At 46.8% G+C, this 23,768-nt stretch overlaps 3 protein-coding genes across 3 annotated transcripts in view; 1 reads left to right on the top strand and 2 right to left on the bottom strand.

Annotated features, from left to right (window-relative positions):
* The window catches only part of LOC132767726 (zinc finger protein 665-like), a 147,481-nt gene extending 133,295 nt beyond the window's left edge, over positions 1-14,186 (bottom strand). The window contains exon 1 of the mRNA XM_067465172.1: positions 14,109-14,186. The gene's annotated coding sequence lies outside the window, so the exon portion shown is untranslated. The remainder of the gene's footprint in view (positions 1-14,108) is intronic.
* LOC132765991 (zinc finger protein 721-like) lies at positions 1,245-22,253 on the bottom strand. Its single transcript, XM_067463818.1, has 7 exons — positions 21,918-22,253; positions 19,108-20,519; positions 18,499-18,597; positions 12,671-12,845; positions 8,731-9,587; positions 6,402-6,528; positions 1,245-3,202 (listed from the first exon to the last, which is right to left on the bottom strand). Exons 1-7 carry the CDS (start codon positions 21,922-21,924, stop codon positions 1,770-1,772), a joined length of 4,110 nt encoding a protein of 1,369 aa, XP_067319919.1. The 5' UTR covers positions 21,925-22,253; the 3' UTR covers positions 1,245-1,769.
* A 420-nt stretch (positions 22,254-22,673) lies between these two features.
* LOC132765756 (zinc finger protein 721-like) overlaps positions 22,674-23,768 on the top strand; it is a 55,515-nt gene continuing 54,420 nt past the window's right edge. The window contains exon 1 of the mRNA XM_067463807.1: positions 22,674-22,785. The gene's annotated coding sequence lies outside the window, so the exon portion shown is untranslated. The remainder of the gene's footprint in view (positions 22,786-23,768) is intronic.

Here is a 23,768-nt window from a genome sequence, read left to right as displayed (position 1 = left end):
CTAAGCAAGAAAGATTATTTTTACTCCTTTCTGGAAAGCAAGATCTAAACAAGACAGCCAGGACAGGCTTTTAAGAAAAGAAGCGACCCTACAGCAGGCATGGGCAAACTTTGGCCTTCTAGGTGTTTTGGATCTGCAGCCCCTCCCTCTGCTTTAGGTATATAGAGATAAGGAAACTGCAAATCAAATAAGTGGTCGCGGCATTACGAAGGTTGAGAAACACTGGGTTAGAGGTAGAAACGACAAATGTTAGTGCAAATTTTGGCCTTAAAGTGTTTTGGACTTCGACTCCCAGAATTCCTAACAGCCTCAAGGAAGGGGCCTGAGGCTGTTAGGAATTCTGGGAGTTGAAGTCCAAAACACTCTAAGGCCAAAATTTGCCCATGCCTGCTATATACTCATGTGTCAGTCTAGAAACTTTAGTCAAAACATCAACTCCAAAAAACCTATGAGTTATCCATAGGTCAACGTGAGTGCTCTTCATTAACTCTTGTCAACAAAGAAACTTCTGTAAGTGAAGTGGAGAAAGGCAAGAACGTAGTCCATCCTGGGAGAATCTAAAAGAAGCACCAATCTCCCCTACTTTCGCCACCTTTTGACCACTTCTGGCTTTATTGAATGGGCGAACTGGAAAATGGCACTGGTGTCTAGACGTGGCTGGCTCCATGAGGCAGCGTTGGTGCTAACCCCTCTCGAAGGAATCAGCCTCGACTTATTCGAGGGTCATTTCAAGATCCATAATTTTGGCCCCCTGCATGCCTTTGAGTGGAAGGGAAAGCTGGAAGGAAGGGAAGAAGGAAGGAAAGAGAGAAGGAAGGAAAGACAAAAAGGAAGGAATCACAAAAGGGTGGAATGAAAGGCTGGAAGGAAGGAAGGGAAGGAGGAAGGGAAGAGAGAAGGAAGGAAGGATGAAAGGATAGAAAGGAATGGAGGGAGGGAGAAAGAGGGAGGGAAGGAAGGAGGGAGAAAGAGGAAGAGAGGAAAGGAGACAGGAAAGAGGGAAGGGAGGGAGGAAGAAAGAGTGCAGGGGAAGGAAGGAGGGAGGGAGAAAAAGGGAGGTAAGGAAGGGAGGGAGGGAGGAAAGAGAGGAAGGAAGGATGAAAGAGTGGAAGGAAGGAAGGAAGGAAGGGTGGAAGGAGAAAGGGAAGGAAGGAGGAAGGAAAGTGAGAAGGAAAGGATGAAAGGGTGGAAGGAGAAAAGGAAGGAAGGAAGGAAGGAAGGAAGGAAGGAAGGAAGGAAGGAAGGAAGGAAGGAAGGAAGGGTGTGTGGAAAGAGAAAGGGAAGGAAGGAGGAAGGAAAGTGAGATGGAAGGAAGGATGAAAGGATAGAAAGGAATGGATGGAGGGAGAAAGAGGGAGGGAAGGAAGGAAGGGCAAGAAAGAGGGAGGAAAGAGAAAAGGAGGGAAGGAAGGAAGGAAGGAAGGAAGGAAGGAAGGAAGGAAGGAAGGAAGGAGAAAGAGGGAGAGAGAGAAGGGGACAGGAAAGAGGGAAGGGAAGGAGGAAGAAAGAGTGGAGGGGAAGGAGGGAGGGAGGGAGAAAAGGGAGGCAAGGGAGGGAGGAAAGAGAGGAAGGAAGGAAAGGAAGGAAGGATGAAAGGATGGAAGGAGAAAGGGAAGGAAGGAGGAAGGAAAGTGAGAAGGAAGGAAGGATAGGATGGTGTGAGAGAGGCAGGTCTGAGAAAAGAGGCCAAGGGGCTGCATCCGGCCCGCGGGCCTGGGTCTGCCCATATCTGCTCTACTGTATATATGGTAACCTCTGGAAGTTCATTTTCAGGAATTCCCTTCTCCGTGGATTCTCTGATGACTAATAAGGTTTGAGCTTTGAGTGAAGCTTTTCCCGCAGTCCAAACACCTGTACGGCTTCTCGCCGGTGTGTGTCCTTTCGTGAGCAACGAGGCTGGAGCTCCCACGGAAACTTTTCCCACAAACCGAGCACTGGAAGGGCTTCTCACCAGTGTGTATCCTCTGGTGCGTAATGAGGTGGGATTTGTAACTGAAGCTCCTCTCGCACACCATGCACTGGAAGGGCTTCTCCCCGGTGTGGATCCTCCGGTGGGCGCTGAGACGCGAGCTCACGCTGAAGCTTTTCCCGCACTCCCCGCAATGATACGGTTTCTCCCCAGTGTGGATCCTCTCATGGCTGACCACCTCCGAACTACGCAAGAAGCTCTTCCCGCAGAACGAACACCGATAGGGTTTCTCCCCGGTGTGCGCCCTCTCGTGAGCGAGGAGATCCGAGCTTTCACTAAAGGTTTTCCCGCAGTCCAAACATATAAACGGCCTCTCCCCTGTGTGGCTCCGCTGATGTTTCCGGAGGCGGGAGCTGACGCTGAAGGTCTTGCCACATTCGGAGCACTCGTAGGGCTTTTCCCCGGTGTGGATCCTCTGGTGGCTGTTGAGGTACGAACTCTGGCTGAAGCTCTTCCCACACTCCAGGCATTTGTAGGGTTTCTCCCCGGTGTGGATCCTGTGATGCGTGATGAGGTTGGAGATGTCGCTGAAGCTTTTCTCGCACACTGAGCATTGGTAGGGTTTGTCCCCGGTGTGGATTCTCTGATGGCTCACCAGACCTGAATTGCGGCGGAAGCTCTTGCTGCAATACAAGCACTTATAGGGCTTCTCCCCAGTGTGGGTCCGTTCGTGGGCAATCAAGCCTGACTTCACGCTGAAGCTCTTGGCACAGTGCGTACACTTGTAGGGCTTCTCTCCCGTGTGAGTTCTCCTATGCGCGATCAGGCTCGAACTCACACTGAAGCTTCTCCCACACTCGGCGCATGTATAGGGCTTCTCCCCAGTGTGGGTTCGCTCGTGGACGATAAGGCGCGACCGTAGACTGAAACACTTGCCACACACCGAACACCGGTGAATCTTCTCTCCCGCTGAATCTGAACCCTGACTGACAGTTTCTTCGCAAACTACAACTTTCACGGATGCCTCACCATTGTTCGTTTCCTTCTCTTTTGTGGTTAGAGTGAGATCTTTGGAGGCACCCACCAAGGGAACCAATTTGGGGGCCTTCTTCCTTGGGGGCTTCTTGGGATGTTGTTTCTCTGCTCTTGGTTGACTTTCAAACCCATCTTTCTGCTCATCAAAGAAAGGAAACTTTTCTTCAGCGGCTCCTTCAGGCGCTCCACAGAGTTCCTCATGTTTGCCTTTTTGGAGCTGGGGACTCTCCACATTTTTTGCGCTCATACAGAGCTGAGCTGAAGGAATTAAAAGAGTACAGTCAGCACCACCAAAGGACACATACAGCATGTACAGAAAAGGACAACAAAATATACTTGACATCATCCATGACAGACCAGAATGAGAAGGCTGCTAAATCAAAACTACTTCCAAGAAAGCGAACAAAGAGCAAAGAAAGTGAAATCACAATCTATATAAATAAAAATGTAATGTTCGTTTGTGGAATTAAAGGAACTCAAAAACCACTGGATGAATTGAGACCAAATTTGGACACAATACACTTACATGGCCAATGAGTGACCATCACTCATACAAACACTGAAAAACATAGCAGAAGGGACTTAAAAGGCCAAAAAAGCCAAAAGATGCTACAACGCATGTGCAAAAACGACTCCCCTGGCAAACAAAACACAAACAATAGCATATGAACACTCTCTTCCAGACTACAGCTCCCAGCATCCCCTAGACCAGGCACTTTAGGAGAGATGGATGCTCCAAATGCACTGCTTCCAAGATGCAAGCTTTCATCTCCTTGGATTTCTTTGAGAGCATCCCAATCCTTAATATTTCCAATTTCCTATTCCTGGACTGCAACTCCCACCAATCTTCCAGATAGATAGATTACATAGAGATAGATAAGTAGATAGATTGATTGATCAGGAGGATTGCTGGGAGTTTCAGTCCAAGAATAGGTAGAGAAGGAAGAAAGGGGAGAAAGAGGACGGGAAAGAAAAAGGGGGGGGGGAGGAAGGGAAGGGGAAGAGAAGGAAGGAAAGAAGGAAAGAAAAAAGGGAAGGAAGGAAGGAAGGAAGGAAGGAAGGAAGGAAGGGAGAGAGAGAGAGAGAGAGAGAGAGAAAGAGGAAGGTTGGCCATAGCAACGGATGACAGGTACAGCTAGTCCTAACTAAAACTGTAAGGAATCTATGGGGACATTTTTAGTAGACAACATGTACGAGACTGTGTTTCCCAATTACAATTTTTGTTCCATTTTGTTGTTGTACAATCAGGTTAGTAGCCCTCAGGGATGAGGATATACATATATTTAATATATTGACAGCTTGTTGCAGACTAAGTCCCCCACCCCCACCCCAGTGGTGCGGCAGGTTAAACTGCCGAAAGGTTGGCAGTTCGAATCCAGGGAGCGGTGTGAGCTCCCACTGTTAGCCCCAGCTTCTGCCAACCTAGCAGCTTAAAAACATGCAAATGTGGGTCGATCAATAGGTAATGGCACTCCATGCAGTCATGCCAGCCACATGACCTTGGAAGTGTCTACAGACAGCACCAGATCTTCGGCTTAGAAATGGAGATGAGCACCACCACCCAGAGTCGGACATGACTAGACTTAATGTCAGGGGAAACATTTACCTTTTCGTTGTATACTACCAATTCTACTTTGTGACAATGATGACAACAAATAATTCTAAATTATGGAGACCTATATTTTTATATGTATTTTAATCTATGCAATTTTTTTGTTATAGGATATGTTTTATATTATATGTTTCATGTGATATTTTTTTACTTATTATTTATTTATTTATTTGGTTTACTTTTACCCTTTTACCCTGCCCTTCTCACCCCGAAGGGGACTCAGGGCGGCTTACATATCCAAGGCACAATTCGATGCCCGTAACATACAACAATGATAAAAACACAATAGCGCAAAATAGCAAACAACAACAGTACATCATATCCATACCCAATAAAACCAATAAAACCCATAAAATATTTCATACAAACTGATACAAACCAATTACTCCTTATTGCCGGTCAATATTCGCTATCTCATAGTTCAGAGTTCATTCCACATTTATCAGTCCTGCTGATCCTATTTGTCTGGTTGTTCTTACTTAGTTGGCAGATTGCCCGAAGGCCTGGTCCCACAACCATGTCTTTATCTTCCTCCTGAAGGACAGGAGTGATGTCGATGCCCTGATATCCGCCGGGAGCGAGTCCCACAGGTGAGGGGCCACCACTGAGAAGGCCCTGCTCCTCGTCCCCACCAGCCTCACTTGGGAAAGCGGTGGGGTCGAGAGCAGGGCCCCCTCAAATGATCTTAAATTCCGTGGTGGGATGTAGAGGGAGATCCATTCGGACAGATACACTGGACCGGAACCGTACAGGGTTTTGTAGGTCAAAATCAGCACCTTGAATTGGGCTCGGAACTGAACCGGCAGCCAGTGGAGCTGGCACAACAGGGGGGTGGTATGCTCTCTGTATGTCGCTCCAGTGTGCAGCCTGGCTGCCGCTCGCTGGACCAGTTGAAGTTTCCGAACCGTCTTCAAGGGCAACCCCACGTAGAGTGAGTTGCAGTAGTCTATCCGAGATGTGACAAGAGCGTGGACCACTTATTTACTTTTAATTGTCTGTTAATTGTTATACTTTGTACTGGCATTGAATGTTTGCCATTTTTACTTTGGGAGCCCCCCAGAGGTCCCTTGGGGAGAGAGGGCAGGTTAAAAATAAATTATTATTGTTATTATGTGATGCATAACAAGATAAGTCCACAGTAAACAAGATCACTATGCTGGTTTTTGTATTGGATCACATGTCAGACACTTCCCAAGTATCTAGGGCTGTGTGATGTATAGGCAAATAATGTGTGCAGAGTATGGAGGCCTTTTGCAGCTGGCAGATGGTAATTTTGTCAGTGCCAATTGTTTTTAAGTGCAGGCCAAAGTCTTTAGGCCTTTGGTCTTTAGCCTTCAGAGATCTAAAGATAGCTATCACGTCACCTCTTTTCTGAAAGCTAAACCTATCCAGCTCCCTAAGAAGGCATTCCTCATTAAAGATTGGCTTACAGACTTTTGATCCCCAAGGACAACAGCAACATGAAATATTACTTGCCAAAGTACTGGCTGAACTCAACCCCATAGGTAGCAACTGGTACATTTCCGTTTATGTTAAAACTAGCCGTCCCCAGCCACGCATTGCTGTGGCCCAGTCTGTGTATATGTGTGTGTGTATATATATATGTATATATGTGTGTGTATATATTTGTGTATATGTGTATATATGTGTTTGTGTATAAATATGGTTTTGCGCGTGTATTGTAATGCTGTATTTTTCAGTGTTTTGTGAGTGATGGTCACTTGTTGGCCTGATAGGTGTTTTGTGTCCGAATTTGGTGTCACTTCGTCCAGTGGTTTTTGAGTTATGTTAATCCCACAAATGAACATTACCTTTTTATGTATATAGATAAACATTCCTCCTTACCCATGGAGATACCATCCATAACGGTCTCTTGCTTGACCTCCTGGTGCTCCTCTTCTTGGTTGGCTTCCAACGGCGCTCTGGCCGACTCAGGAGAGCTCCCGGCTGGCTTTTCAAGTGATCCTGGCACCTGAAAAAAAAGAGAAAGTCAAGCTCAGAAACTGTGAATGGTCTGTGGATGGAGGCTGGAGATGGTGTGACCCCACCTGCCCCACCACTGCCACCAAACATGGAAGACTCTCCTTGATCCATGGCTATGCCACCAAAGGAAGCGTCCTCGACTTGACCCATTACGAATTTATTTCTATTTTATTTACTACATTTATATACCGCTTTTCACCCTCTGAAGGAACTCAAAGTGGTTTCCAACATAATAAAGTCAAAATTCAATTCCGTACATACAGATGAAAACCAAAACGTAATAGCTAGACAATAACATATAACTATAAATTAAAAAACTAATCCTATTAAGACATAAAATACCATTTAGACATAAAACGTAAAAATTACATCATCAAAAATCCATTAACATTTGTATTAAAAACCCATCCTTAAACAACACGATTTAAAAACAGCTATTACGAAGTTATTACGAAGTTGCAGTAGCGTCTTGTTTATCCAACATAGACATTGGATAAGTGAAAATGTTGGATAATAAGTAGGGATTATGGAAAAGCCTATGAAATGTCAAATGACGCTATGATTTTACAAATTAAGCACCAAAAACATCATGTTTTACAGCAAATCGACAGGAAAAGCAGTTCAATACACGGTAATGTTATGTAGTAATTACTGTATTTACTAATTTAGCACCAAAACATTGCAATGTATTGAAACAGCTGTGGATCTGGGCAGGAGGAAGACTGCGTTGGATGAGCGAAGGTTGGATAAGCGAAACCCTACTGTATTACAAAGACACCGAAGTTATCACAACTCTTGAATAACTAGGTTGACGTGAGTTTTTTGGACTGTAAGGCCATGTTCGAGTAGCATTCTCTCCCGATGTTTTGCCTGCTTCTGTAGCTGGCATTTTCTGTTGCAGAGGTTCTGTACCTCTGAAGATGGTAGCCACAGATGCAGGAGAAACATCAGGAGAGAATGCTACTGGAACATGGCCAAACAGCCTAAAAAAACTCACAGCAACCCAGTGATTTCAGCCATGAAAGCCTCTGACAACATTGTGAATAAGCATACAGAAGGAGCCCCCAGGGGCACAGCAGATTAAACCGCTGAGCTGCTGAACTTGCTGACCAAAAGTTTGGCGGTTCGAATCTGGGGAAGTGAGCTGAGGTCTCGCTGTTAGGCCCAGCTTCTGACAACCTAGCAGTTCGAAAACAGGCAAATGTGAGTAGATCAATAGGTACCGCTCTGGTGGGAAGGTAACAGCACTCCATGCAGTCATGCTGGCCACATGATCTTGGAGGGGTCTATGGACAACGCCGACTCTTTGGGCGGACACAACTAATATCAAGGGAAAATCTTTACCTTTACTTTTACCTTACAAAAGTAAGGGATTTCAAGGTTCATGGGTGAATATTTTCTCACTTATTAGGCAAGGCTTATTGACTTGTGGCAGAAACATTTAAGAGTGGGGCCGGGCTTTAGCACAGCTGAAAAATCACCAACAATGATAAGATCTACCAATTGAAAGGTTACCAGTTCGAAACCCTAGGTCAGCATGAGCTCCCGACTGTCAGCCCAGCTTACTATTTACCTAAGCAATTTGAAAACAGCTTGAGCTGTAAGTAGAGAAATTAGGTACCGCTAAAACAAGCAGGGGAGGTATTTTATGATACCATAAAGAAAAAGATCAGAAAAATGCCCGGTGACCAAAAAGAAGAAGTCCTGATAGCTCTTCATCATAGAGGATGGAGTGACAGCACCTCCCTGTGGCTGGGTTTGAGCACAACCTCCAGTGGTGCCAAAAAGCTGGATGTTGACACAACATACCTCCTTTCTGTCCTGTCTGTCTCTATCCTGTCTATCCAAAAATGGTGTTGAATGGGTGTACTGAGTCCTCTTGGGGAGATAGGACAGAATATAAATAAATTATTATTATTATTATTATTATTATTATTATTATTATTATTATTATTGTGGTGGAGGATCTAGAAAATGCCAAGTGTTAGGAATTGTGGGAGGGTTAAAATCCAAAACACATGGAGGCCGAAGTTTGCCCATGCCTGGTTTAACCAGTGATGTCCAACCTTTGGTCCTCTAGGTGTTTTGGACTTAAGCACTCAGATCCATGTTGGGTACCACAAATGTTTCCAGACTCTTGTCTCTCCACAGGATACAGGATGACAGAATCACCAGGTATGACTAGGTTCACCTGCTGTGATGGCTTCTCCGCCTTTCGTGGCTTCAGCAGAAACTCTTCCGCCAAAGTCACCGCTTGGGCACAGGTCTCCGGACAGCCGTCTTTGACCCAGCTCTGGATCTCCAAGGGAAGGATGGCCAGGAACTGCTCCAGGATCAACAGCTCCAGTATCTGCTCCTTGGTATGCCGCTCGGGCTTCAGCCACCGGTGGCAAAGGAACCAGAGCCGGCTGCACGCCTCGCCGGGCCCATCGGCCTCCTTGTATTGAAACAGCCGGAAGTGCTGCCGCTGGACCTCGGTGCTGATGGCGTCGACCCTCAAGATAGCCGCCTTCACCTTCCCGTAGTCCCCTACCTCCCGCTCCTCAAATAGCCTCTGCCCTTCCTCCTTGAGGCCCGGGAGGAGACGTGATATCCATTTCCCTGGATGGCTAATGACTGCCTTCTCAACGGGCGTCAGGAATATATCGTCCCAATGCGGAGTGTCCGGGAGGTGCGGGCGATTTGGTTCGGGACAAGATTTTGCTGATGTACCGAGAGCCTTGGTTGCTTGCTCAGCCATGTCCTCATTTTTCACCACATGGTTGCTCACAATTTCCATGCCCTCTGAAGCATCTCCATGCCTCAAGGAATCTGTGGGGTGTTGTTGGTCCGCTGTCTTCTCACCCGGAACATATTCATGGGGAGCCAAGGGTATGGCCGCCTCTTCTTCTTCCTCTTTCGAAGCCATTTCTTCTCTCTCTCGGAGGTCAAAGAGACCTTGGCCTCGCGTCACTATGAGGTTTTTGTTACCTTCTGTTTTGGAAGCACAACAGGGAGGTAGATCTGATATACATCCAACCAGGTTCTGCTTTGGGTTGTTCAGGAAATCTGTATGGCACAAAGACATAATTGAGTCCTATTATTCACATATTTAAGGAGAAGGTACTTTGGCCACATCATGAGAAGAAAGGAAAGCTTAGAGAAGACAATGATGCTGGGGAAAGTGGAAGGAAAAAGGAAGAGGGGCCGACCAAGGGCAAGATGGATGGATGGCATCCTTGAAGTGACTGGATTGACCTTGAAGGAGCTGGGCATGGTGACGGCTGACAGGGAGCTTTGGCGTGGGCTGGTCCATGAGGTCACGAAGAATCGGAAATGACTGAACGAATGAACAACAATATGGAGTTATTTATTTAAAACATGCATACCCCGTCCTTCTTGACCTCCGCGGAGGGACTCAGAACAGCTTCCAAACAGGCAACAATTCGATGCCAAATGTCATATAAAACATATAATAAATACATCCTCAAAATTAAAATAATTCTAATATACATTAAGAAAACCCACTCACCAAATTAAAATCACCAGAATTAAAATTGTCATCCAAAGCGGTCCAAGCCCGGTCCAATAAACTAAAATGATCAATGGTCTGGAGAACAAGCCCTATGAGGAGCGGCTTAAAGAGCTGGTCTTATTTAGCCTGGAGAAGAGAAGGCTGAGAGGAGATATGATAGCCATGTAGAAATATGTGAAAGGAAGCCACAGGGAGGAGGGAGCAAGCTTGTTTTCTGCTTCCTTGGAGACTAGGACGCAATGGAACAATGGCTTCAAACTACAAGAGAGGAGATTCCATCTGAACATGAGGAAGAACTTCCTGACTGTGAGAGCCGTTCAGCAGTGGAACTCTCTGCCCCGGAGTGTGGTGGAGGCTCCTTCTTTGGAAGCTTTTAAACAGAGGCTGGATGGCCATCTGTCAGGGGTGCTTTGAATTCAATATTCCTGTTTTTTGGCAGAATGGGGTTGGACTGAATGGTCCATGAGGTCCCTTTCAACTTTATGATTCTATGATTCTTTCCCAGTAAACAAACTATTCTGTGAACACCTGATCCCATAACCAGGATTTAAGTAAGCTTCTTCCAGAAGGTCAGGAGGGAGGGGGCAGATCTAACCTCATTGGGGAGAAAGTGCCACAGCCGAGGGGCCACTACCAAGAAGGCCCTGCTTCTTTTCCCCACTAAACGCGACTGCGATGGCGGTGGGACCAAGAGCACCGCTGGTTAGAGCAGTGTTTCTCAACCTGTGGGTTGAGACCCCTGAGGGGTCATGAGGGGATTTCAGAGGGATCACCGAAGACTATCAGAAAACATATATTTCTGATGGTCTTAGGAACTCCTTTGGCAGAGAAGGCTGAAGATCTCTCCGCCTGTCCTTCTCTTCCTTTTTGGAAACACAAGGCGAATCTTCCCACCAAAAGCTCTCCTCTGCTGTGATTGGCCAGCTTCTCGGTCAAGGGGAGGGCTGTTTCTGAAACTCCAAGTGGGGAGCGTGATGCGCATGTGCGGGCGAGGGAGAGCATGCAAGGCTGGAGAGAGGCTCATGCCAGCAAGTCCCTTCAAGGCATGGGGTTTCTGTGTGGGAAATTTGGGCCAATTCTATCATTGGTGGAGTTCAAAGGGCTCTTTCATTGTAGGCAAACTATAAAACCAGACAACTACAACTCCCAAATATCAAGGTCTATTTCCCCCAAACTCCACTAGTGTTCACATTTGGGCATATTGAGTATTTGTGCCAAGTTTCCAGATCCATCATTGTTTGAGTCCACAATGCTCTCTGGATGTAGTTGAACTACAACTCCCAAACACAAGGTTAAGGCCCACCAAACTTTTCCAGTATTTTCTGTTGGTTGTGGGAGTTTTGTGTGCCAAGTTTGGTTCTTGATGGAGTTCAGAATGCTCTTTGATTGTAGGTGAACGATACATCCCAGCAACTACAACTCCCAAGTGATAAAACCAATCCTCCCCAACTCCACCAGTATTCAAATTGGGACGTATTGGGTATCTGTGCCAAATTTGGTCCAGTGAATGAAAACGCATCCAGCATATCAAGCTGGAATGTGTCCAGAGGAGGGCGACTAAAATGATCAAGGGTCTGGAGAACAAGCCCTATGAGGAGCGGCTTAGGGAACTGGGCATGTTTAGCCTGAAGAAGAGAAGGCTGAGAGGAGATATGATAGCCATGTATAAATATGTGAGAGGAAGCCACAGGGAGGAAGGAGCAAGCTTGTTTTCTGCTTCCTTGGAGACTACGACGCGGAACAATGGCTTCAAACTACAAGAGAGGAGATTCCATCTGAACATTAGGAAGAACTTCCTGACTGTGAGAGCCGTTCAGCAGTGGAACTCTCTGCCCCGGAGTGTGGTGGAGGCTCCTTCTTTGGAAGCTTTTAAGCAGAGGCTGGATGGCCATTTGTCAGGGGTGATTTGAATGCAATATTCCTGCTTCTTGGCAGGGGGTTGGACTGGATGGCCCATGAGGTCTCTTCCAACTCTTTGATTCTATGATTCTATGATTCTATATCAGATATTTACATGACGATTCGTAACAGTAGCAAAATTATAGTTATGAAGTAGCAACGAAAATAATTTTATGATTGTGGGGTCACCACAACATGAGGAGCTGTCTTAAGGGGTCACGGCATAAGGAAGGTTGAGAAACACTGGTCTAGAAAATGTGGGGTACGGGTAGGATGGGGTCACGGTATTAGGGAGGTTGAAAACCACTGTTCTAAACTGTCACCGAGTCAGTTATGTGGCCTGCAGCCCCTCCCACTGCTTTAGGTATATAGAGATAAGGAAACTGCTAATCAAATAAGGACTCGCGGCATTAAGAAGGTTAAGAAGAAAGACAAACGTTAGTGCAAACTTTGGCCCTCCAGGTGTTTTGGACTTCAACTCCCACAATTCCTAACAGCCTCAGGCCCCTTCCTTTTCCCCCTCAGCCGCTTAAGCGGCTGAGGGGGAAAAGGAAGGGGCCTGAGGCTGTTAGGAATTGTGGGAGTTGAAGTCCAAAACACCTGGAGGGCCAAAGTTTGCCAATACTGGTGTAGATACACCCAAAGACTCAAGTCAGTCATCCATACAGTTTTGCATCCCTTCCTCCTTGCAGCCCATGATCCCTTGTCCACAGCTCACCTGTGCTTGCAGGATTCAAGTTCTCTTTTGAGCAAGACTCCCAATACTCAAAAGAACACCCCCTTTTCTCTTTCTCCAAACCCCTTTCCAACCTGCCCCTTTCTCCGCCCCTCCAGGAACAGGAAGGGGACTTGCAAGCCCCCCTTTGATACCCCCCTTTTCTTTGCATTTCAGCCTGGCAAATCCCTCCCTGGTCTCTCTTGCAAGCCTCAACTCGCTCGCCTTAACCCTTCCTGGGAGATGGCATGGCAAGGAACAGCTCTGGGCTGATTTCACTGCTGTGGGACAACATTGGAAACACTTTCTCTTCTTGCTTTGGGAAGTGTTATTTCCTGTTTACTTGTACGATACTTAGAATCATAGAATCAAAGAGTTGGAAGAGACCTCATGGGCCATCCAGTCCAACCCCATTCTGCCAAGAAGCAGGAATATTGCATTCAAATCACCCCTGACAAATGGCCATCCAGCCTCTGCTTAAAAGCTTCCAATGAAGGAGCCTCCACCACACTCTGGGGCAGAGAGTTCCACTGCTGAACGGCTCTCACAGTCAGGAAGTTCTTCCTCATGTTCAGATGGAATCTCCTCTCTTGTAGTTTGAAGCCATTGTTCCGCGTACTAGTCTCCAAGGAAGCAGAAAACAAGCTTGCTCCCTCCTCCCTGTGGCTTCCTCTCACATATTTATACATGGCTATCATATCTCCTCTCAGCCTTCTCTTCTTCAGGCTAAACATGCCCAGTTCCCTAAGCCGCTCCTCATAGGGCTTGTTCTCCAGACCCTTGATCATTTTAGTCGCCCTCCTCTGGACACATTCCAGCTTGTCAATATCTCTCTTGAATTGTGGCGCCCAGAATTGGACACAATATTCCAGATGTGGTCTAACCAAGGCAGAATAGAGGGGTAGCATGACTTCCCTGGACCTAGACACTATGCTCCTATTGATGCAGGCCAAAATCCCATTGGCTTTTTTTGCCGCCACATCACATTGTTGGCTCATGTTTAACTTGTTGTCCACGAGGACTCCAAGATCTTTTTCACACGTACTGCTCTCGAGCCAGGCATTGTCCCCCATTCTGTATCTTTGCATTTCATTTTTTCTGCCAAAGTGGAGTATCTTACATTTGTCACTGTTGAACTTCATTTTGTTAGTTTTGGCCCATCTCTCTAATCTGTCAAGATCGTTTTGAATTCTTACTTTGAGAGTCGTTGTTCTACTCCAGACACTTAATTTTTGTGTCTGCCACAAACTATGCTGAATTGGTTGAGACTCTATGACAGTGTTTCTCAACCTTCCTAATGCTACGACCCCTTATGTTGTGGTGACCCCCAAACATTACATTCCTTTTTTTTTGCTACTTCATAACTATAATTTTGCTACTGTTATGAATCATAATGTAAATATGCAGGGTGTATTTTCATCCTTGAAGTGACTGGACTGACCTTGAAGGAGCTGGGGGTGGTGACGGCCGACAGGGAGCTCTGGCGTGGGCTGGTCCATGAGGTCACGAAGAGTCGGAGACGACTGAACAAATGAACAACAACATTTTCATTCACTGGACCAAATTTGGCACAAACACCTGATATGCCCGAATCTGAATACTGGTGGAGTTTGGGGAAAACAGACCTTGTCATTTGGGAGTTGTAGTTGCTGGGATTTATAGTTCGCCTACAACCACAAGCATTCTGAATTCCACTAACAATGGAATTTTGAAGTTGTAGTTCATCTGCATCCAGAGAACACTGTGGATTCAAACAATGATGGATCTGGACCAAACTTGACACGAACACTCAATAAGCCCAAATTTGAAGACTGATGGTGTTTGGGGAAAATAGGCCTTGTCCTTTGGAAGTTGTAGTTGCTGGGATTTATAGCTCACCTACAATCAAAGAGAATACTGAACCCCACCAGAGATGGAATTGAAACAAATTTGACATGAATACTCAATATGCCCAAATGTGAACACCGCTTTAGTTTGGGGAAAATAGACCTTGACATTTGGAAGTTGTAGTTGCTGGGATTTATAGTTCACCTACAATCAAAGAGCATTCTGAACCCCACCAGCGATGGAATTGAACCAAACTTGGCACACAAAACTCCCATGACCAACAACAACAACAAAACTAGAAGGATTTGGTGGGCATTGACTTTGAGTTTTGGAGTTGTAGTTCACCTACATCTAGAGAGCACTGTGGATTCAAACAATGATGGATCTGGACCAAACTTGGAAAGAATCCTCAATATGCCCCATAATATAAATATGCAGGATGTATTTTCATTCACTGGAACAAATTTGGCACAAATACCCAATAACGACCAAATTTGAATACTGGTGAGGTTGGGGAGGGGTTTGAATTTGTCATTTGGGAGTTGCAGTTGCCAGGATTTATAGTTCACCTACAATCAAAGAGCATTTGGAACTCCATCAATGACTGAATTGAAACACACTTGGCATACTGAACTCCCATGACCAACAGAAAAAAACTAGAACGGTTTGGTGGGCATTGACCTTGAGTTTTAGAGTTGTAGTTCACCTCCATCCAGAGAGCACTGTGGACTCAAACAATGATGGATCTGGACCAAATTTGACATGAGCACTCAGTATGCCCAAATGTGAAGACTGGTGGAGTTTGGGGAAAACAGACCTTGACATTTGGGAGTTGTAGTTGCTGGGATTTATAGTTCACCTACAATCAAAGAGCGTTCTGAACCCCAACAACAAATCCTAATGACCAACAGGAAATATTGTGCTTTCTGATGGTCTTTGATGACCCCTCTGGCACCCCCTCATGACCCCCCCAGGGGTCCCGACCCTCAGGTTGAGAAACACTGCTCTATGAGATATTCATTGAAAAACTATACCAAAATGTGCTGCAGGATGTCCCTCCCGCAAAAACAAAAACATAACATTACTCCATGTGACAGAAACAATTAGGAAATGACACTTATAACCCAGGAACAAAAATCAGGTTATAGTGTGTGTGTCGTGTGTCCCCGTCCCCCCCCCCCTCCCATCATGGACTGAACGCAGTTTGACACCCTTTGAACTGCCACGATTCAATGCTATGGGGTCCTGGGATTTATAGTTTGGTGAGGCTCCAGCACTCTTTTTGGAAGGGAAGGCTAAAGAATTTGGGAAGTTACAACTCCCTTCATTCCACAGCATTGAGCCATGGTTGTTAAAATAGTATTGAACTGCATTAATTCTACAGCATCAATGCATCCTTTTGATGCTTACATGGAATCAGCAAAGATATTGTGCACACCATTACCTTCAGTGTTATGTGTATAAGGTGTATATTTCTCTCTATAAAAGTAAAATATGTTCATCCACCTGGATAATGGAACGGTACCTTTATATGTATGTTTGATCCTTTAGTGTTATTGGAAAAGTTCTGGCAACTAGGGCCGGGCTTTAGCACAGCTGGCTAATCACCAGCAGCAATAGATCTTTAGCAACCGAAAGGTTGGCCGTTTGAGCCCAGGTCAGAGTGAGCACCCCACTTTTAGCCTAGTCTACTGTCCACCTAAGCCAGTGGTTCTCAACCTTTTTTGACCAGGGCCTACTTTGACCATAGCCCACTTGACTAGGGCCCACTTGACCAGGGCCCACTTGACCAGGGCCCACTTTGACCAGGGCCCACTTTGACCAGGGCCCACTTTGACCAGGGCTCACTTTGACCAGGGCCCACTTTGACCAAGAACCACTTGAACAGGGCCCACTTTGACTAGAGCCCACTTGACCAGGGCTCATTTTGACCAGACCCACTTTGACCAAGGCCCATTTGACCAGGATCCACTTTGACCAGAGCCCACTTTGACCAAGGCCAACTTGAACAGGGCCTACTTTGACCAGAGCCCACTTGACCAGGGCCCACTTTGACCATGGCTCACTTTGACCAGGGCCCACTTTGACCAAGGCCCATTTAGACCAGGGCCCACTTTGACCAGGCCCCATGTTGACCAGGGCCCACTTTGACCAAGGCCAACTTGAACAGGGCCCACTTTGACCAGAGCCACTTGACCAGGGCCCACTTTGACCATGGCTCACTTTGATCAAGGCCCACTTTGACCAAGGCCCATTTAGACCAGGGCCCACTTTGACCAGGGCCCATGTTGACCAGGGCCCACTTTGACCAAGGCCAACTTGAACAGGGCCCACTTTGACCAGAGCCACTTGACCAGGGCCCACTTTGACCATGGATCACTTTGATCAAGGCCCACTTTGACCAAGGCCCATTTAGACCAGGGCCCTCTTTGACCAGGGCCCATGTTGACCAGGGCCCACTTTGACCAAGGCCAACTTGAACAGGGCCTACTTTGACCAGAGCCACTTGACCAGGGCCCACTTTGACCATGGCTCACTTTGACCAGGGCCCACTTTGACCAAGGCCCATTTGGACCAGGGCCCACTTTGACCAGGGCCCATGTTGACCAGGGCCCACTTTGACCAAGGCCAACTTGAACAGGGCCTACTTTGACCAGAGCCACTTGACCAGGGCCCACTTTGACCATGGCTCACTTTGACCAGGGCCCACTTTGACCAAGGCCCATTTAGACCAGGGCCCACTTTGACCAGGGCCCATGTTGACCAAGGCCCACATTGACCAAGGCCAACTTGAACAGGGCCTACTTTGACCAGAGCCACTTGACCAGGGCCCACTTTGACCATGGCTCACTTTGCCCAGGGCCCACTTTGACCAGGGCCCACTTTGACCAGGGCCAACTTTGACCAAGGACCACTTTGACCAGGGCCCACTTTGACCAAGGACCACTTTGACCAGGGCCCACTTTGACCAAGGACCACTTTGACCAGAGCCCACTTTGCCCAGGGCCCACTTTGCCCAGGGCCCACTTTGCCCAGGGCCCACTTTGACCAGGGCCAACTTTGACCAAGGACCACTTTGACCAGAGCCTACTTTGCCCAGGGCCCACTTTGACCAGGGCCCACTTGAACAGGGTCCACTTTGACCAGGGCCCACATGACCAAGGCCCACTTTGACCAGGGGTCACTTGACCAGAGCCCACCAGGTCAGTTCAAGTATTGTCAAACTGCATTGATTCCACTGTAGATGCACCGCAAATTGCGCAAAGAATCATCATACTGGAGAACACTAGGGATAGAAACCAAGGGCTGGGACATTTATTGAACACCATTTGTTTTATTGCATTTTTTCATTGCTTTTTCAAATAATTATTAAGATAAGGTCTACCATCCTTCCCTACTAATTTTTCAGGATGATTATCAAACAACATGAAAAACATTTAACAATACAAATTGTGAGACTATTGTGGTCATCAATGCAAAAAGGCCCTCAAAGTCTTAGAACGGGTATCAGCATGAGATAGGAGTAAATGCCAGTGATGGAACCTTTGCTGCCTTTGGTTCATATTTAGCCCAGTAACGGAGCCCCCAGCGGCGCAGTGGGTTAAAGCACTGAGCTGCTGAACTTGCTGACCGAAAGGTCACCAGTTCAAATCTGGGGAGTGGTGTGAGCTCCCGCTGTTAGCCCCAGCTTCTGCCAACCTAGCAGTTCGAAAACATGCAAATGTGAGATCGATAGGTACCACTCCAGCGGGAAGGTAACAGCACTCCATGCAGTCATGCCGGCTACATGACCTTGGAGATGTCTACGGACAACGCTGGCTCTTCGGCTTACAAATGGAGATGAGCACCAACCCCCAGAGTCAGACACAACTGGACTTAATATCAGGGGAAAACCTTTACCTTTACTTAATGTGAGGTGCATAAATGTTTCTTGTCAGTAATGTAAATACTATATCTCCACTCTTATGAAAAGGTGAACCCTCCACTTTTCTGAAAAGACTGACCAGGAGGATCTCCGTCTTGTCTGGATTTAATTTCAATTTGTTTGCCCTCATCCAGATCATTACAGCTGCCAAGCACTGGTTCAGGACCTGAACAGCCTCCTTAGCAAAAAGTGGAAAAGAGTGATAGAGTTGGAACCTCCTTTGGAGACCAGGACACGGAGCAAGGGATTCAAATGGCATGTAAACACTAGGAAGAACTAACTGTCAGTAAGAGCTGTTCAACAGTGGAATACGCTGCCTCAAAGTGTGGTGGAGCCTCCTTCTCTGGAGATTTTGAATCACAGGATGGATGGCCATCTATCAGACAGAATAGGGCATGTGAAGCCAGGAAATTAGGCCATGCCTCAGACCTGTCCTGTGTATATTTGAAATCTGGAAGAGGGTTGCCATGAAAAATGGAGCAACGCAGGGATGGGGACAGGGTGAGACTTGAGGGAAATAAACTGTCGGTTGGAACTTTGTTGCATTCCCTAATGCATGCTTTTGAATTAAAGCCTTCCAACTTTGTTTGTGATGTAATTTCTTCGCCAGAAAGCTACAGATTTGGACACTGAACTGGGTGGCCCTCGTTTTCTCTTTCTCCTTTTTTATTCTATGCTGCATTTATTTGTTTCGTTCCGCATGTATCCTTTGGTGTTGGACAAGAGAAGAGCTGTTCCGGAAGCTTTTGCCACAGTCTAAGCATTTAAAAGGTTTCTCCCCAGTGTGGATTCTCTCGTGGACCATAAGGCAGTCGCGCACCCGAAAGGTTTTCCCACACACAGAGCACTTGTACGGCCTCTCTCCCGTATGGATCCTCTCGTGTGCAACCAGGTGGGCCTTGTAGGTGAAAGTCCTTCCACACTGTGAGCACTTGAATGGCCGCTCCCCTGTATGGACTCTCTTGTGTGTGCTCAACCGCGAGCTGACACTGAAGCTCTTCCCACACTCCAGGCATTTGTAGGGTTTCTCCCCAGTGTGGATTCTTTCGTGGCTGACCACCTCCGAGGTACGACAGAACCGTTTCCCACAAAAGGAGCATTGATAGGGCTTGTCTCCAGCGTGGGCTCTCTCGTGGATGATGAGATCTGTGCTCGAACAAAAGCTTTTTCCACATTGCTGACACTGGAAGGGCCTCTCTCCTGTATGGATCAACTGGTGCTTCTTAAGGCGTGAGCTCACACTGAAGCTTTTCCCACATTCGGAGCATTTATACGGCCGCTCCCCAAAATGCATCTTCAGGTGCAGAGCAAGCCCCTGTTTCTGGTAGAAGCTCTTGTTGCACTCGGAGCACTTGTAGGGTTTCTCTCCTGTGTGGGTCCTATAATGGGCAAAAAGGACAGAGAGCTCGCTAAAAACCAGCCCGCAGACTGAGCACTCGCAGGATTTTTCTCCTGTGTGGATTTTTTGGTGAGCTTTCAGGCTGCCGATTTGGCGGAACCTCACCCCGCAGACCAAGCACTCGTAGGGCCTCTCACCCGTGTGTGTCCGGTAGTGCTTTTTCAAGGTCGAGCTCACAGAGAACCGCTTCCCACAGTGCGAACACTCATGCGGCTTCTCTCCGGTGTGGGTCCTCTTGTGGGCCTTCAGGCTGGAACTCACGCTAAAGCCCTTCCCGCAGTCCGAACACGTGTACGGCTTTTCGCCCGTGTGGGTTCTCTCGTGAGCAGTGAGGCCTGATCTCACAGCAAAGCACTTCCCACAGACCGAGCATTTGTAGCGCTTCTCTCCGGGATTGGTTTTCTGAGCTGGGCTCACGCTGAAACTCTGTCCACATTGAGAGTTTGTCTCATCGTCCCCATGTTTCGGAATAGCCTGGTCCATTGCGGTTACACTGAGGTCATTTGCATGAGAAACATCAACAGAGATCTCATCTGAATGCGTTTCTTGCTCACAGAGGAAGCTCTCTTGGGTTCGAGGAGTTTCTTTTTTGTCACGGCACAAGGGAGTCTCTTTCTTGGTGGTTTCCGGGACTATTTCTGCTTGTTTTGAACTTTCATGTTGTGGGCCTTCTTCCATCTTCTTTGCTATGTTCTCTTCTTCTGTTGGTAGAAAGAGATAAATAGCACATTAAAATAATTGCAGAACATGTTTACAAGGATTTCAGAGGACTTAAGCAGATGAGGGGGGAAAGGAAAGGAAAGGGCCTTTCCCCCCTCAGGCTGAGGCTGCTAGGAATTGTGGGAATTGAAGTCCAAAATACCAGGAGGGCCGAATTTTGTCCATGCCTGCTGTAGAACGAATGCAGTTTGACCCTACTTTCTTTTGGATACCCGTCTTTGCATATACATACATAACCTTGGTGAGAGGACCCAAGTCTGTTTCATATACACCATAGATACAGAGTCTGAAGGTTATGCACAACATTATGCACAATGTTGTACAAGAACCAAAGTTTGTGTCTTTGAGGCTGCAAGGCTATTCAATGCTAATCAAGGCAGCCAATTGCAACATTCACCTTTGCCTCAAGTAGACAGTTCTTTCTCCTACCCTGGACATCATTCTATCTCCCAAAAAAGGAATCCCCTGGGCAGGAAGCAGCTAGGCTTTGAGGCTGCAAGGCTATTCAATGCTAATTAGGGTGGCCAATTCCAGCATTCACATTTGCCTCAAGTAGACAAGAGTTCTTTCTCCTACCCTGGATATCATTCCACCTCCCAACAAAGGATTCCCCTGGGCATGAAGCAGCTAAGCTTTGAGGCTGCAAGGCTATTCAATGCTAATTAAGGTGGCCAATTGCAACTCACATTTGCCTCAAGCAGACAAGAGTTCTTTCTCCTACCCCGGACATCATGCCACCTCCCAACAAAGGATTCCTCCAGGCAGGAAGCAGCTAGGCTTTGAGGCTGCATGGCTATTAAAGGTGGTCAATTGCAACATTCACCTTTGCTTCAAAGTAGACAATTCTTTCTCTTGCCCTGGTCATCATTCCACCTCCCAAAAAAGGATTCCCCTGGGCAGGAAGCAACCAGGCTTTGAGGCTGCAAGGCTATTAAATGCTAATCAAGGTGATCAATTGCAACATTCACATTTGCCTCAAGTAGACAAGAGTTCTTTCTCCTACCCTGGACATCATGCCACCACCCAACAAAGGATTCCCCCAGGCAGGAAGCAGCTAGGCTTTGAGGCTGCAAGGCTATTCAGTGCTAACCAAGGTGGTCAATTGCAACATTCACATTTGCCTCAAGCAGACAAGAGTTCTTTCTTCCACCCTGGACATCATTCCACAGATATATAAACCCCACTTGCCTAGTTTCCAACAGAGCTCACAACCTCTGAGGATGCCTGGAATTGATGTGAGTGAAACGTCAGGAGAGAATGCTTCTGGAACATGGCCAGACAGCCTGGAAAACTCACAGCAACCCAGTGATTCTGGCCATGAAAGCTATGGACAGCACCTTCTCCCAATGGCTTGCCTTCCCTTTCTGCTCCAAGCTCACCTTGCATGCATGCACTCAATGCCAGCCCTGCTTCTGGGGTCTTGAAGCTGCAAGGAAATTGGAGTGCAACTCTCCCTCTCTCAATCTCTCTCTCTCTCTCTCCTTTTTCTCCTCCTTCTCTGCACAGGAAGGGGTTTCCAAACGCAGTCCTTCCTCACACCCCCTTTTTAACATTCTGTGGGTCTGCTCTAGGAATTGCCTCTCTCAATTTAACCCTGAGAGGTTGGCTTCCTTGTTGCAAAACAAGAGGAAATGGGATATTTCCTTATGGAGTTGCTTGCCTCATTGTTGCAACTGTGTCCTTCCCTCTCCAGCTATTCAGTATCAGGCTCAAAGGAGTCTTTTGTTGGCAGCCGGGACTCCCTATCCACGGATCCCACTACTCAAAAGATTCTCAAATCAAAGTTCAAACGCCTTGCAAAACTACAACTCCCAGGATCCCTTTGGGGCGCGTTTGTGGGGTTTGCAAACCATCCTAAAGAGCATGGCCATAACAGCCAGAAAAAACTAAAACAATCCATCCTAAAGACACCCAACCTTTTTTAATGTGGCTGTGAACTACAACTCCCAGGATTCCCTGCAACTCCAGGATCTTTGTGCAAAAAGGAAGAGGGGAAAAAACATCAAAGTTTGGTGTTTCTTTTGCAGCCCAGCCAGGGAAGCTTCAGGCTGAAGAAGAGATCTTATTTGCACAATTGGAAGAAGAGTTTGCATTTTGCAGAAATATTAATGTCTGGCTTGTGGAGGAGGAAGGGAAGAGAGAGCAAGCCCAGCTTCCTAGAGGGTCCCTTTCTGAGCCTTGGGCAAGCCTTTTCCTGTCTCGTGCCTCCTCCCACTGGACAGTCAGCCTGCTGGATGCACCTGGGGGGTGAGTTGCAGTCCTCAAAGGGATCAGGAGGGGACAAGGCTTGGGTGGAGAGATCAGGCAGGGGAGAGAAAGAGCTCAGGTGCATATACACTGTGGAATGAATGCAGTTTGGGACCCCTTTAAGTGCCATGGCTCAGTGCTACCAGATCCTGGGAACTGTAGTTTGGTGAGGCCCCAGACCTTGCAAAACTACAACTCCCAGTACCCCCTTAGAATCATAGAATCATAGAATCAAAGAGTTGGAAGAGACCTCATGGGCCATCCAGTCCAACCCCCTGCCAAGAAGCAGGAATATTGCATTCAAATCACCCCTGACAAATGGCCATCCAGCCTCTGCTTAAAAGCTTCCAAAGAAGGAGCCTCCACCACACTCCGGGGCAGAGAGTTCCACTGCTGAACGGCTCTCACAGTCAGGAAGTTCTTCCTAATGTTCAGATGGAATCTCCTCTCTTGTAGTTGGAAGCCATTGTTCCATTGCGTCCTAGTCTCCAGGGAAGCAGAAAACAAGCTTGCTCCCTCCTCCCTGTGGCTTCCTCTCACATATTTATACATGGCTATCATATTTCCTCTCAGCCTTCTCTTCTTCAGGCTAAACATGCCCAGTTCCCTAAGCCGCTCCTCATAGGGCTTGTTCTCCAGACCCTTGATCATTTTAGTCGCCCTCCTCTGGACAAGTGTCACATTGTCTTAATTCTACAGTGCATTAATTATACATTAATTATCCTGAAGAAGGAAGACAGTTCCACCTTGTCTCCTGTGTTATGCTAATAATATAATATAATTATACTATTATAATGTAATACAATATAATACTACTATTATTTATTTTTTTACCTTACTTATATACCGTTTTTCTCAGCTCGAAGGTGACTCACAGCGGTTCACAACAAATAAGAACAGCAAAAATTCAATGCTACGGTATAAAAAACAGTGAATAACCTAACACATTACATAATTAATAACAATTACTACAATAACCATTC

The sequence above is a fragment of the Anolis sagrei genome, chromosome 2 (genome assembly GCF_037176765.1).
Source record: "Anolis sagrei isolate rAnoSag1 chromosome 2, rAnoSag1.mat, whole genome shotgun sequence".
Classification (NCBI taxonomy): domain Eukaryota; kingdom Metazoa; phylum Chordata; class Lepidosauria; order Squamata; family Dactyloidae; genus Anolis; species Anolis sagrei.
This window is presented reverse-complemented; position numbering and strand designations above follow the sequence as displayed.